Source organism: Sander lucioperca, chromosome 22 (assembly GCF_008315115.2).
Source record: "Sander lucioperca isolate FBNREF2018 chromosome 22, SLUC_FBN_1.2, whole genome shotgun sequence".
Taxonomy (NCBI): Eukaryota; Metazoa; Chordata; class Actinopteri; order Perciformes; family Percidae; genus Sander; species Sander lucioperca.
Genome location: NC_050194.1, coordinates 21954734 through 21970620, shown reverse-complemented (window position 1 = coordinate 21970620; position 15887 = coordinate 21954734). Strand labels below are relative to the sequence as shown.

The following is a 15887-nucleotide window of genomic DNA, read 5'->3' as shown; positions in this document are numbered from 1 at the left end:
TTTTTTTAAGGCTAAGATAGGTAGCAATAAGAATAAGTTTCAGACAAACAACATGCTGAAATGTGTTAATAAAAACATCAGCGGCATCCCATAAATAACCCACATGGCGCTTTAAAAAACAACCCAGGAGCGGTCTAAAACCATAAAAATAACTAAGACACATCCAAAACAACAATTTAATGAGGCTAACACGACAATCAAGATTCTAAAATACCCCAAAACATCTGCAGCCAGAAGAGAGCACACCTAGTTTCTGCAGCAATTTACAAAGAGAAACCAATTTTAGATGTAACTGTAGAAGGTTCCAAGCAGAGCGGGCAGCATACAGTATATAGTTTTCTTTTACCCTGTTCAGTGCAGAATAGTAGTGGTGAAGACAAATCCTTCCACAGCATCCCCCTCTATGTACTTCAACAACCTTCCATGAATAAATAGTGGACATTGTGCAGTATAAACCAGGGAAGTGTAAGATCCCTCTCTCCCTTTTGCAGCTTTTTCCAATCGTGATACTCACCCCCCAACCCCCAAACAAATCCACAGGAGAGCTGATGTGTCTGCTGCCATAATGGCGATTAAGATGTCTGGTACTCACTCATGCAGAGTGAATGAAGAGAGTCACAAACACTCCCCAGCGCAAGAGTGAGCCAAAGTAATCTTAATGTATTTGAGTATGTGTGTGTGTTTGTTTGGAAGGGGCTTATAATATGCACCATTCACGTATGTACTGTATGTACCTGTCCAGCTGAAACCAATCACCAGGCCACAACTAAAAACATTTTTTTGTAAGGTTAATGACATTTTTTCCCCACTGGATTTAATTTTCCTGGAGTCATCTAATGTCTAGGTAAGCAGTGGTGGAATATAACTTTGTACATTTACTAGGTACATGTACAAGTACTACACTTAAGTACAAAGTTATGATCTGTAAAACAGTCTGGAAATTCCATGTATTTTTTTCTTTTTTCTTTTCTGTTTGAGATGCTGAGTTACACTTGACCTAAATGCTGAACTGCAGAAGAAGCTCCTGCTGAGCTGAACAGAGGTGATGGGAAAAATCCAGGTCGACTGCATTGTCTTAGACCCGATTTCATAGAAATTCAGTTGGAAGGGAACATAAGCTGTATAAATAATTAATTAGACTCCAGTATTGCTGTCGGGCCCAGAAGAAAGAAATAAAGGTCACGTAATACAAATATTGTACGCTGTGTCAAAATTATTCATCTTTGTAGGTTTATTACTCATTTTAAGACGGGCTAACAATAATGATGTATTTAATCATCCTGCCATCATTTTCTCTGAACAGTTCATCATATGTTTTCACAGTTACATTAATAATGTGGAGGGGTTATTTACTCTTGGCAACATCTTTAGGCTAATATCTAATTGAAGGTATACAATGTCACTATTTATTTTCTGCATGAAAGAGCAAAAAAAAACAAGTTTTTGAAAGTTTCTATGGCTGTCATCTAAATGCATGCAGCAGCAGATAGAGAACAAACAGGTGGCGCTGCAGAGGAGGTTTAGGGAGATATACACTCAGGATCTATGATGAAGCAATGCAACAATGATCTGTCTCAGCAAGAGTTTGGATTGTTTTCTCTCAAATCTTTGTTTCTTTCCTGTTAGCACTCTGTCTGTGTGTTCTCTACTTTCTATAAAACACTGAGAGTCACTTGTTATGTTTGCCTCCTTGCTTCGATGTGCATTTGTTAGTGTACAGGTGTGTGTGTTCCCTCACCTCAGTGCACGTGAAGATATTTCCACACACGCTCTCCCGTCCCAGCCACAGAACGGATCTCTGGCGAATACGCAGTCATAGCAGGAAGTGTACCTCTGACAGGCGGACATCGGTACCTGCACGACTCCAGAATGGTAGCCGACATAGAGACTCCGCTGCAAAACAAAGCATTAATCTGTTTCGAACTGTTAACCTTTTACTCTTTTGACCTTTAAGGCCTAAAATTACAATACGCAACATAAGCTATGTAATGCATCCTGATTAAAGTCACTGTCGCTGTAGATTAGCACCACACCCAAAACTTATGTATGTAGTTTATAAAAATGTAGGCAATAAAATGTATTAATTAGCCAGACTATGGTATATAAAAGGATTTCATTTCCATTACTTGAACAGAAATAGGCTATCAAAGTACCCTCTAGACCAGTGGTCTTCACTATTTTTTTCATGGAAGCCACACTGACAGGACAAAGTCAATAGGAGACATCCCTGAACATACAACATGCAATTTTCTCTACATTGGCCCATTCAGTACATTAGCACATTCTGTGTTAAAAGCTGGAAAGACCGCCCAAACTGGCAACTCTGCAGTGAGTCAGTGTTATGGACGAAATGGCAGAGCAAGTTTAAATATCTTTTCTAGTCTATATTTCCATCTTATAATGCCACTGTTTTGGGGTATTTTTTTAAATGTAAATTATCTGTAATAGAGTAGACTTAAATTTATGTTACAGCTGTAATATCTGTATTGACTGCATGATCATATTACCTTATGACATACGAGCCACAAATAAAAGCTTGGCGAGCCGCAAAATGAGTAACACTGCTCTAGACCGATTTTAAAGTATATAAACAATACTCTTCCATGATTAATATTTAGTTTAACATGGGTTTCCACGTAAAATGTTTTTTAAAAAAAACTCTGAAAAGGGGCTGGAAACACATCTACTCTTAAAGTGCACAGGCATCTGGGGCGGCCTCTAGCTCACCAAGCAAGAGCGTCCCGGGTTCGAACCCGACCTTTGACCCTTTGCTGCGTGTCATCCCCCTTTCACATCTATCTACTGTCACTACAATAAAGGGAAAAGCCCCAAAAAATAATCTTTAAAAAAAAAAAAAAAAAAGTGCACAGACATCTCCCCCTTCGGTAGAAGAACGTGAAAATACCTCTTAGTGACAAACACTTTCCACAGATACAAGTCAGTACAGTCAAGGCCAGACATTTTACAGGACATAAACATGGGAAAAACACATTTTTGAGTGGAGGTGATCTTTAAACTCTCATTCTGTTATTGTATATCTCTACATGCACGTACACATACCAGAGCAGAGGATATGACCATGCTCTCTATGGGCTGGGGTTTTTCAAACAGCTGCAACTCTTCTATGATGTGCATTTCTCCATCAATGTCTACAGCTCTGTGCAGCCACCCGTCATCTGTAAGAAAAGAACAAGACACTTGAGTATAAAATTCTGTTTCTGTAAAGGATGGTGTTATTCTATATTTTTCACGTTGTCAACAAATCCCATAAAAAGACCAAAACCAACCCTGTCTCCTAATACTCTCTGACTTCTGTTGAACTCTGCTCCAAGCCCATTCATACCTTGTTTTGGTCTTTTCAGTAGCAAAACTTACCAGTTCCCAAAAACAGAACAGTATAAATGCTTCCATCCAGCGCCGGCTCCTTGTGCACGACTATCTTGACATAGTTGACACTTCTCTTGAACATGAGTGGGCGCGCACCTATTGGGTGCACCTGGCCGGCCATCAGTGGATGCCTTCTGGCAAAAGTGAGGACATTGTCTGGGAGGTCTCGAGATGAGTTGATGCCCTGGGCCCTGTGCACATCTGTTATACACTGTGGAGAGATCAGAGACAGAGAAATGAGCGGGACATCAAATACTCTACTGATGGTGGAATGAGTGGTTTTAATAGATGAAGCTTACAGATCCAGGTCTTGGCTCTGGAACTTTCCCCGTGTACTCCCTCCACTTTGAGTCCTGCACCTCCATGTACGGCCCCTCGAAAGCCTTCTGCACATCTGAGAAGGCGTACTGGCAGATAGCAGATGCTTTGATATTTTTCCTGAAAGACGATCCCCCACCACCACCACCACCACCACCCCGAAAGACACATCCAGAGGACACAGTCAGTATAAATGATTAAAAGTTGGATAAACACAGAGAGGTTATTATCTGGGGAGCAACTGCCACCCAGATCGAATTTCACATCACAGATCGGCACTAATCTGCTCTTCTCTATTCTGTGAAAACTGTGGGTGTTACGGTGGTAAAGTTTTTGGTTTATTTACGCTCACATTTCCCTCCTGGATCTTATCAATTTGTCTTGAATGGACATGTGGGAGTGCCGTCACTGACAGGTGTGTAATTTTCCCTCTTTATCTCCAGTAGCTGCTCCTGTGATCCACTCCAATGGGAAATATTTGTTTTTCAACACCACACTCACAGCACTGAAATACCCACTCCCTGTGAGTCAGGAATAAAGCAGGCCCATTTGTGGCTTTGGTGAAAGAAAAGATTTGTCTAACAACATAACGACAGCATGAGTTGGAAGTTGGGAACCTTTAATCTTAAGCCCTACAGGTGAGATTAGTAATGGGTGGAAAATGTCTGCGTCACATTCTTAAGTCCATTGTGTGCCCACCTCAGCTTTCAAAAGCATTCAAGTGAGTAAAATGAGACTGAAGTGAAACCTGAATCTGTCTTCAAAACGGGTGAGCAGTAGAGCTCAGGGGTTTACTCACTGTTGCATGCTTGAGTGTAATGCATAGTGACGACTGCTACTCGCACAGGTGTGTGTGTGTGTGTGTGTGTGTGTGTGTGTGTGTGTGTGTGTGTTTTTAAACCAGCATGTAGAAAGACAAGAAAGAGAAAGAAAGAAAAAAGAAAAAGACAGAAAGGACAGCTGCTGCAGTGTATGAGGAGACAGAAGTTGAGCTCGAATATCCACAAAAGGAAGTGTAGCAGTAAAAAAAAAAAAAAAGAAGAAAACAATATGCCAAAAGAGAAATAGATAGTGTTACTGTCCCGTTGTAATGCTATCCTCTCCATCAGAAGAAACACTCTTGGGACAGTTTTATGCAGCATGACTCTGCATATCAACATAAATACACACTTGCATCGTTGCCAGATATTCCACCGGCTGGCAGCCATCATCCTCTGACACTGTCACATCAGCTCTGACTGCAGCTCTGTTTTGATAACAACTGACTTTGAGGGCTTTGAAATAATGATTGCTCTCATTTTTCAATAAATATGTTGATCATTTTTTAACTGTTTAGTCTGTAAAATGTAAAATAAATTCCCAGTCTGCAAACAAATTGTTTTTGTTCAACCAGTTGTTCAGTCCAAAAAAAACCATAGTATTCAATTTACAATGACATAAATCAGAGAAAAGCAGCATATCTCCACAGCAGAGAAGCTGCAACCAGAAAAACAACAACATTTCTACTTATAAAGCACTAAATGGTTCATTTCTGATCTGCTGCAACATTATGAATCATCCAGACCTCTCAGGTCCTCTGGGACAAGTCAGCTTTCTGTCCTCAGATTATGAGAGAAGAACTAAACATGGAGAAGCAGCATTTAGCTTTTATGCACCACATATCTGGAACAAACTCCCAGGAAACAGTTCTTTTAAATCAAGGCTGAAGATTTTTCTGTTTGACGCTGCCTTTTGTTAAACTTAAAAGCTAATTGTTCATTTCTTGCACTGCTGCACTATAACTTTTTTTCTTGTATTTTATACCTGCCTTATTATATAAACTTAGCACAAAAACGTAATTAAAATTTTCCTTACAAATGGGGCACCATTTGAAAGGGAACTAAACAGGCTTTCCAACGGTATAAGATTTATTGCCAAAAAGCATTGTCACCACAGAGAAATAATCTACCAAACACAAATTTCCTACTTTTTGCGCTAAGTTTATTTTCTTTTCCCTTGTTCCCTTTACCCTTCATGAAATGCGCTAAATAAATTTAAGTTATTATTACGTTGGTTGCTACGACAAACTCTTAATGCTTTGGCTCGTGACACAGTGACAGTGATAACGTTACCCGGTTTAGCTCACGATAGTTACAAATGACCACTTTAATAAAAGCAGAATTTGATGTTGTCTCTTACCACTCCAAGCCAAAGACGCCATAGAAAATGCTGCTTTGAGCATCTGGACCCTGCAGGATGAACACACTGCGCAGGATATTGAGGTGCAGCTCATACTCTGGGACTGAACACACCATTCTGGCCTTGAGGAAGGAGGTCCACTTCCTCTGCAGGGTCCTCTGGCCACCCCAGTCATTCTGAAGCACAGAGGAGACAATGGATAGATGGATGGATGAATAAATAAATAAATAAAGTCACGAACTAAACAGGCTTTTCAACGGTATAAGATGTATTGCCAAAAAGCATTGTTACCACAGAGAAATAATCTACCAAACACAAATTTCCTTACTTTTTGTGCTAAATTTAGATTCGGGCATTTACATTTCAAATGACACAAATTAACTCTCTCACTCATATTCACATTAACGCTCACTAATCTGTGATTGTAATAACAGTGAAACAAAGATATTATCATCTACAAAAAAATATCATAATGTACACATACACATATAAAGAGGAGAGGAGGAAGTGAGGAGAGTCTTGTGAAACTGGAGCTGAATGTAAGTGCCTACTTTATCACATTTTGCCCTAATTGCATTTTGGTAGCACTGGGAGGAGAAGCTGCAAGAAATCTCTACCTAAAAGAATAATTTAGCACACCTCATTTAGAAGAGAGAAAAAAACAGACAGAGACTTCTTTTCTCTTTGTTTGTTGGCATTATAGCCCTTCATCTTTCTTCATTTATGTCTTTCGCAGAAGTCTATCGTTCATCAAAACGCTCTGCCTGCCTGCCTCGGCCTCCCACACAAAAAGGCAAAGTAGCCTAAATCGACATAACACATAAGTATGGAACACAAAAATGCCTGCATTAAGAACTTCCATCAATAATACCAACTAAATTGTTGGTAAAAAGTGAAAGACAAAAGACTGCAGACAAATTCTTCTCACAGAAAAAAACCTCTGCAGAGTTGGTGTTGGCAGAGAAGATGCCACTGAGACAACAACAGAAGCATTTCTTATAGAAATAAATACGAGGTTCTTTTTGTGGAAAGAGCTAAAGGGATGCACTGATAGATTACAATCTATGTCACTCAAAGCACCGTCCGGGTCGTCGAGCTGTCATGACGTAAATCCAAGAAAATAAGAGTCAAGAATCCAAGCGTAGCACCGTAGAGATACGCCTTTGGGGAAATTAAGCCAAGACAACATGATGGAAGCAGTTTGAGCCAGACATGAAGTGGATTTCCAAAGGATGTTAAGGATTTGATTAGATATTGTGTCTGTAAATAATGGTTTCCAATAAAAATGTATGTCATTTTACGATACATATCTTTAAAGGCCGATTTATCAAAATTCATTTTGTTCTCATACATCTGAGCCAGAAATCTCCACTTCAGTAACACAACTTTCCATTTTTATTGCTATCTGTATTCTGAAGGCTTTCACTGAGGGGTTGGTTCATATATCATTCATAGACGGATAAACATTTTTATAACTAAAGTCATGGTAAAAAATAGATTTGTTATTTGCTGTTGACAGTAGTTTCTGATTTATGGAATGATAAAAAGAGAAAAAAAATTCCCTCTGTAAAAACCTTTGACTCTTATATAACCACAAAAAGAAACAAGAAGTTTGAACCTGGCTTTATTTTATGTTCAGATTTCCGTTCTGGAAATGTATGCAAATTAGTGCATATTTAATTAGACAATACCTCATTTGCATATCAAAACATAACATTTCAGGCAACTTGTAATACAAAATAATTGCCTTAATGCAAGTAATCAACTGGGGAAGTTTCATGGCGATATCTATCAGTTCAATCTTTTAGCCTTTTCACCTTTAGTGTCTTGCCTTAAATAATGATTTGCATTGATTCCTGCTCTTTCTGTTGCTGAAAAGATCTTGTTTCCATGTAATATACACCCTTCTCGGTGAAAATAGGTCATGGTTGCAGAAGTAGTAGATGCGGTCTGGCTGGGTAGTGAGAAACAGAAGAGGACAACTAGTTAGGCAGCGCAAAAATGGCAAGTCTTCAGTAGATTCAGGCCAGAGGCTACTGCCAGGGCCATCGCTATCTGCAGATCTGCCTCCAACCAGTATGGAGTCTGGCTTCCACGGGGCTGAGCTGGGGACTAGCTCGACATCTGCATGTGCCGCCATGGCCTAGTTCAGACTGAGTTATTACACTCTCGACTGCTCTGACAACTCCACAGAGCTGATAAAGAGAGAGGAGCTGAGGAGTCCAAAACGTATTTTCAAAAATGACTTATTTTGGATGCAGAGAGAATTGTGAGGAGATGAACTACAAGTATATGAGATTAAAAAAAGTTCAGAAATAACTTTACTGCCTGATTGTGAGCATGTGCAATACTGTGCAAAGGTGAACAGTATGTGAAACCATGTAAAGAAAAGACTTATGAATGTGCATAATGTGCATGTGGTTATCATCAGCAGCCTATGAGAGAACAGATTTTCTTCCTTAATATTAGTTTTTTAATACCACTTCCTCTCATGCACCAGATGCCAAATATCACGCAAGCATTGTGGCTGTTTTCTAAAGCTCCTGTCATGTCTGAATCCATGCAGAATACATGCAGTAAAAATACAGCCACATCTGAATAACAAAAAAATTTCACTTTAAAGGAATGATGAAGCCAGAAATATTATGTGTCAAAAGAGGCTGTAAATTGTGGTAAAACATCTCCAGAAAGACCTAAAAAAAGAAATTAAGTGATAAATCTTTGGAAATACATTTTGCTTTCTCCTTGTTAAGTTTAATTTGCTGTGGCATTTCATGCCTGCAGTTTGTATTGATTTAACTCTGACTGGATGTTAATAGTTGATTGCTAAGTGGTTAGTCAATTTGTAGCTTTCACATTCATTATTTCTTTTTTATCTCTCATACATTCATGCAAATCTTTTTCACAGTATCACTAAAGGTTGTATGCAACTGCAGGGGTTTGATCTTATTTCTGAACATCCCTTTACCAGCTCAGAGTCTTTTATACACTTTTTTTTTGAACCCATAGAAAAACTGCAACAGTGATTTCAGCACAACAGCACACTGTGATGGTAATTACACCACCATAAATGGCTAAAAGAAACAACAGGGAGAAAGAAAGAGAGGAGATGCTGGGCATGCTGTCTAGACCGGGGATGCTGATCGCAACTGAAATGAGGTGAGAGGGAAAAAAGGAGGAGGAGGAGGAGGAGGAGGAGTGGAATAGGGAAAGATGGCAATAAAGAGAGGGAGAGGGGTTGCCATTGGAGGTGGAGGTTGGTGGACTTGTAGTTTGCCTGGCAACAGTGTGGCACAGAAAGAACCACCGTCAGCGAAGAAACCAAGATTAGAGACACCCAACTGCTGGTTCATTCAGCAGTAAGAGGAGAATGGCAGCTGAGAGAGAAGAATTGAGAACAGAAAGTCTCCTTAAATCCATTTACATCTGTATCAGTGACGTAACACGTTAAATAATACCACCATTTTTGCACTTTGAATACTGACTTTTCTTCTCCCTCATTTAAACACTTTCTTTCCATGACCTTTTTTTCTTTTAATTAACTTTCCAAACCATTCAACCATTAACACGATTATGGTTAACAGTATCTGGGGTTAGTTGCTCTCTCTGACCTTGCAGACTCGGGCAACCCTGGACACCTTGGTCTGGCTCGGGTAGGTAATCTGCTCCTGGCTTCTCTCCGTAAAGAAAAAGTAAATCTTGTCGTCGTCACCGATAGAGCTGTTGATGCTCTCCTTCAGCAGCACGGAGCCCACGAAATCTGCCTCTGGTACACACACAAACACGACACACACACACACACTCAGATCCACATGTCCAAACACATACCTATTAGCAGCCTGGGAAGTGTCTCCTTGGAAACCAAAGATGGAGCTTTTAAGTATGATTGAATTGCCACAACTAAGCCAGTTAGAGCTGCAGTGTAATTTTTTTGATGTGATTTTCAATCTCCATGTCAATCAGTTTGAGCTAAAAATGTGCAAAATTGCTATACGGTTTGGTCCATTTAGTAGTTTACTGCAAGTGGAATTATATAAACCAGTGTCTGCAATGTTTTTGCACACACTTATTCGTTACTTGACGTATTTCTTCAGGGATTATCTCCCTTCTTTGACTTGTGTTGTCGTGTGATGTATTTACCCAGGAGCCACCGGGTGGGGGCCTCCTCTGTCCTGAGCGTGGGGAAGGGGAAGTTTCTGCGCACATCTGGAGAGCTGCGAAACTCGTACTGAGAGGCCGTGAACATCTCACCGTCTGATTAACAGATAGAAGAAGAGAGAAGGAAATTTGGCCATCAGAGTTAAACCAGATGTAAATGAAAACAGTTGGCATACTGCAGAGTAAGTAGGCAAACTGACCTATCACCCAATGTGGGTGTAATACTTGGTAAAGTAATTCGACACACATCCTAGCATGCTTAAGTTGTTAAAAGTGAACCAAGAGAATGTTTGGATGTCTCCCCTGAGTCTTTATTTGAATTAGATTGCCTTATAAAGGATTCCGATTTCTTCAGATCTGTCTTAATACAACACTCACATTCCAATGTTAAGCCGAAACTAATATGAGCCTTCAGCAGTCTTAGTTATACAAATCGAGTGAGCATCTTCATCTTGGCAGTCATTTGTAGGTTTATTGTTGGTGTTTTCTCCCAGTAATAAAAATAATTAACTTTATCTATACAGCATCTTTCAAAACTAAGTTACTTGTAAGTGCTTCACAAGGAAATCAACAACACAATTAAATAAAACTGAAATAAAATATCAGTAAGTAACTGTAAAAAAAACTGTGAGTATTTTTAGCTAGTCCAAAATGAAATGTCTCAACAAATATCTGATAGATTGCTATGAAATTTGGTTCAGGCATTCGTGTTCCCCTTAAAATGAATTGCAATAACTTTAGTGATACTCTGACTTTTCATACAGCACCATCATCAGCTCAGAACTTCAGTTTTGTGAGCAATTACTTGCAAAACTAATGACATTCCCATCAGGCTCAGATGAACTTTAGGGTTAATTAGCAAACAATAACTAAGATGGTGAACATGGTAAACATCATCTGCTAAACATCAGCATGTTAGAATTGTCATTGTGAGCATCTAAAGCGAGTCCAGTTGCCCTTAACTTAGCCCCTTTGGATATATCATGACCTGGATGACTGAGATTCTTCACAGACATTTAACATGATGACGTTAGCATTTCGTACAGCCTCACAAAGCAGCTAGCATGGCTACAGGCTATTTTTGTTTGAGCGGGGACCAATCATTGTGCCCTAAAAGGTTAACCATTACACTTCCGAAGCCACAATTCCTCTTTAGTCTATTAAAGGCTAATAATGCCTGCATGCTGCTTTGACTACACCAACATGCTGTATATGGAACAGATTAAATGCTAATTTGGGAGACACACCTACGAGGAGGCCAGTGTATCCCTTTGCTGGGTCATATGGACACCTGTCTCTGCCCTCCTCAAAGCCAGAGGAGAATCTGAACCGCTCTGCATCCTGACAGAGAGAAACAAGACAAGTATTCATTTCAATTCCTTTGTTTCCTTCTACTCAAAACTGCACTAAAATGAAATCACGCACGCTCTTACTATGTAAGCACAAAGAGGTCTGAAGGCGTTTGTTCCACAGACGTATAGGTGAGTCTCATTGAATCGCTGCAGAAAGCGGATGTGATTGTAGCACTCTGTCTGCAGGAAACAGAGAAAAACTGGTTATTTCTGGCTCCACAGTAAGAAAGAACTGGAGAACATAGGCCAGTCAATCCACTTCATGTATGGGCTATTTTATGCAAATATTCAATGAATGAGTGTGATTTTCTTTTTAGGAAAAATGGATTAAGCAATTGAAAGGACTTTTCAACTTTGTTGCTGTCAGAAGCAATCTGCACATCACAAAGCAAAAGGGTTTAATTTATGTTCTGCTATAATTACTCAGTAAATAAAGAGTTTCATCAAAAGAAAAAGCGAGAGTCGAGCCACAGCCTTGTACCTGATTGTCTCTCCCTTTGTTGAGACACTGCTTCTTCTGTTCAGGGGAAGCATCCCAATCAATCTGCAAACAATGGGGAGGGGGTAATAAGGATGAGTCAGCTCAATAAATAGAGAGGGAAACAGATAGATAAATAGAAAGATCTATGGACAGAGAAGGGGGAGATGAAGAGAAGAAAACAAGTGTGTGCATGTGATAAACAGGAAGCGATTACAGAGAAGACAGCTCACTTTATTCTCTGGCTGCATCACTGAGTTCTGACTCTGTTAAGTAACCCTTGAATAAACGCCTGGTGCATTTAATCCAACATCCATAAAATTGGAGGAACACAATGGGATTTGCTCAATCTGCTTAGGGCTATTATTAGTTTGTCCTCCTTTAACACTTATGGGAGAAAACTTGTGATGCGGGGGTTTGTTTGGGCTGTTTCTTCCTCGCAATTAACGTGGTGATCTGACCGTGGCACTCACTGTGAGGTTTGCAGTTGTGGAGATGTTGGAGGTGTTGAGGGCGTGCAGGGCTCCTCTGCCTCCCACGTACAGCAGCCCGGCCCCCTCCTCCAGCAGGAGGGTGCTGTAGTTCTGGGAAGAGCCAGTGAAACTGGCTCTGCTCAACAGACCTGCAAATATATGACACACATTACTGTATAACAACAAAGGTTTCTTTCTTGGTAATGGACAAATCTGTGTGAACACTCCTGTACTTTTGGACTAGGGTCATTTTCATGGTTTAGGCTTGTGTTAACAGTTTGGGAAAGGAACCTTTCTTCCTATTTTAACAGACAAAGCTCCCCTGTCACATATTTTGCTTAACTGTTTTATATATCAGGTATGTAGCCTTGTAATATCTCTGTTATTGTATCATGCAATTGTGGGCAATGTTGCGAATCAATTATGAGGTATTTGGTTTACTTGATTAGCCAAAAACAGTCCTTCTCATTTGAATATTTCATATATAAATATATATAAATATAAAATAGTTCCAATATTGAATTTCCAGAAAATGTACTATATCATTATACACTATATGGCCAAAAGTATGTGGACAGTGTGTATTTTTGGAGCATCCAGCAATATTTTGGTCTCTTGCAAGCCTCCTAACTTTATGAAAGACTAATTCGTAGGTGTTCCCATTTAAAGAATTCATTGCTAATTTTATACTATTTTATTGAGCCAAGGTTCTTGTGCAGCTGCTTGTGTTTAAAAAGCATTAAAGCGTTTCAGTTAGCGTTACTTTGTTAAATGAAAATCTAAATGTTTTAGGAGATATTAATATTCCTCAAACTGAGGTACTAAAAAATGTAAATATTTGGGATCATGTTTTTATCAGAATCCAACACTTTACAGTCCCATGGAGGGGCATGTATGAGCAGCTCCAAATTCTCTGCTTGCAGACTGCAAGAATAGGTTGACTAAAAGCTTATATCTTGACTTCACACTCACTGGAGGATTCCCAGAGTCTACACACCCCAAGTGAACATACAGTACTTGGCGTGACTGCATGGGAGAGAGGCTCGACAGCGGGTCTGGGAGATGGGGGGGTCGCTGGAGTGATTGCTGAGAGGACAGGACTGTGGGGAGTGTGAGCATGTGGGCACAGAGGAGGCAACATTTTAGGGCATTCAGCAAGATTCATGGCCCAGTAATGCCAAATCACATCAGTTGTACTGCCACAGCATCATCAGCTGTGTGTGTGTGTGTGTGTGTGTGTGTGTGTGTGTGTGGGTGGGTGACAGAGGAGGGAGCAGACAAATAGATGATTAACCCATTGCGAAATAATTGGCCTGGTGCACTAAACTAAATATTTGAACATGCTCTGGTGTAGCCCCTCAGAAATGGGGGCAGGTCGCTTTGCTGCTGTGTGACTAGAGAGAGAAGTGAGGCAGAATAAAAAAAGAAGGGCGTTGTTTTTTCTCCCTCTGTGCAAAAGTAGGTTTACAGAGCTTTGATTTGAACTAAAAGTTAGATGCAAGTGAAGATTAATGTCTGATTAATAAGTTTGACGCACAGAAGAAGAAAGAAACCACACATGCAGAAAGAACAACATAATAAGTAAAGGTATCAACAGTGTTACGCTGAGGAATATTAGTCAGCAGAGAGCAGATGGGCTTATTAATCGCCTCTCTTCCTCCCTCTCTGTCTTTTTCTTCTGTTGTGAAACCGATGGCAGCAGCATCCCAGTGATAAGACAACCTATATTTGTCCCCCGCTAATCGATTTACTGTGGTGTAAGGTACACGCTTGTCGCGATCAATCTGTTCTACTGTTTAATGTAATGGAGCGAAAAGGGTCTTGTGCAGCCGGGAGGGCCAGGGGACCACAGTGTATCTGCTGCACGTACACAGATGATTAGCCAGCAATGCAAGCTGACGTGTTATGTTATTTTACATTCCACAGTTCATTAATTTCACTTGGACTTATTGAATTATATCAGGGTCAATTTAGTGCCATTTTAACAGCAAATGTGGGTGATATACAGCAATAAAATCAAAGCCTCTCAATATAATGCAGCATAACTCAACAGCACCACAAACAACAGCCCTAAAACACATTACACGATGTTTTCACAGGCTGAGTAATACTACCCATGATTAGTAAACTGATTATGATGGTTAAAATTGGTGGAGTTCCTCTTTAAATCAGGAACGACCAAAAAGTGCTGAGGCAGTGCAGCCCTACCAATGCACAGAAGTATTGCAAGGATGATGAGTAAAAAGTCCAAATATCAATGCAGTTGTTACCATACATTTAAGATCTACAAGTATGGGCTTTATGCAAACAAAAAAGAGATGTTTGTTTCAGATTATGAGCCAGGGTTTGTGCTTAGTTTCATCAGACACAGCACAGTTTGAGACAAAAACAACAAGTTTCTGTTAACAGTCGGGTTAAAGTTGCTGTCGAACCAGTTAAAGGAGTGTCCCAAAATTAAACTGTAAACCCTGTTTTTTGCAAAACAAAGATACAAGAAGACAAACTCTTCAGGGCCTCTACTATCTCAACTACAGTATTACTAAAGCTTTTAATATAATATATAATGGCCGTGATGATAATGAGGATGACAGCGAGTCTTTCGGCGCATTTGATCTTGCGTAATACAACACGATGATGTTTCCCCAACATCACATGGAGGGTGTTTTCCTGCCCACATGACTGGCTGCTTGTCTAACTGTCTCACGGACACACTGAGGGATGACTGCTAGTGCCCGTCTACTCTCCAGAAGAGCAGGCAGAGACTGAGTCAGACTGCGGTCCCTCTTACCGCCCACCTTCCTTCCTGTCAGCCTTTTTCTTACTGGTCACTGACAGCCAGACAACCACAGCAATCCTGCTCACTGGTCAATAATTAGGTTATTATCATACTGGCTCTGTCATGCACGTCAGACTGATTAAAGCTTGGAAGAATGACACCGCACATATTGCTCCTGGTAGAGAAAACCCTCCACAAAAGTTACATCAACAGTGACATTTAAAAAAAATTGAATCTTCAAAACATTCATTTTGGGCCCTTAGTGTAGATACTGCACGCCTCTGCATCTAACTTTGTAAATAGATACACTTGTATGGCCCAAATCACTGTTCTTTCAGCATTTGTAAAGATTTGTGACGATGATTTCAGTTTATTATAACTTGGTGGTCAGACCAGACAGGTTGTAAACAAGCCGACACTTGAGGCAGATTACTTTATTGGAGGCAAACTACTTGCTGGTTTTAGTCCACCACGACTTAACGAGGATGCTTCACATCCATCGAATGGGTCTAATCGCTTAAGTGTTTCTCTAACCTCAATAAATACATACACTTCAAATTAGTCTCTCCATTTTAAACTGGGAGTTTGTTTAAACCTGTCTGATTGTCTGACTTCTTTTTAGCGATGTTCCCACATCTGAGCAGTTAACTTGGTGAGTAAGATAATGTTACATAATTTATAGAAACGATGGCCAAAACTATAAAAATTAGACCAAAGTTGTAATAAACCATTATTATCCTGAAAGATTATTCATACTGCATACGTTT

The 15887-nt window shown here is 39.9% G+C and overlaps 1 protein-coding gene across 1 annotated transcript in view; it reads right to left on the bottom strand.

Moving 5' to 3' along the window:
* The window catches only part of sema4gb (sema domain, immunoglobulin domain (Ig), transmembrane domain (TM) and short cytoplasmic domain, (semaphorin) 4Gb), a 37412-nt gene that overhangs the window by 7768 nt on the left and 13757 nt on the right, over positions 1 to 15887 (bottom strand). Inside the window, exons 3-13 of the mRNA XM_031315337.2 lie at positions 12345 to 12493; positions 11875 to 11937; positions 11475 to 11573; positions 11289 to 11382; positions 10024 to 10137; positions 9495 to 9649; positions 5884 to 6059; positions 3687 to 3825; positions 3376 to 3598; positions 3061 to 3176; positions 1739 to 1893 (exon numbers count right to left, since the gene is read on the bottom strand). Coding sequence (XP_031171197.1) covers positions 1739 to 1893; positions 3061 to 3176; positions 3376 to 3598; positions 3687 to 3825; positions 5884 to 6059; positions 9495 to 9649; positions 10024 to 10137; positions 11289 to 11382; positions 11475 to 11573; positions 11875 to 11937; positions 12345 to 12493 — 1483 coding nt within the window. The remainder of the gene's footprint in view (positions 1 to 1738; positions 1894 to 3060; positions 3177 to 3375; positions 3599 to 3686; positions 3826 to 5883; positions 6060 to 9494; positions 9650 to 10023; positions 10138 to 11288; positions 11383 to 11474; positions 11574 to 11874; positions 11938 to 12344; positions 12494 to 15887) is intronic.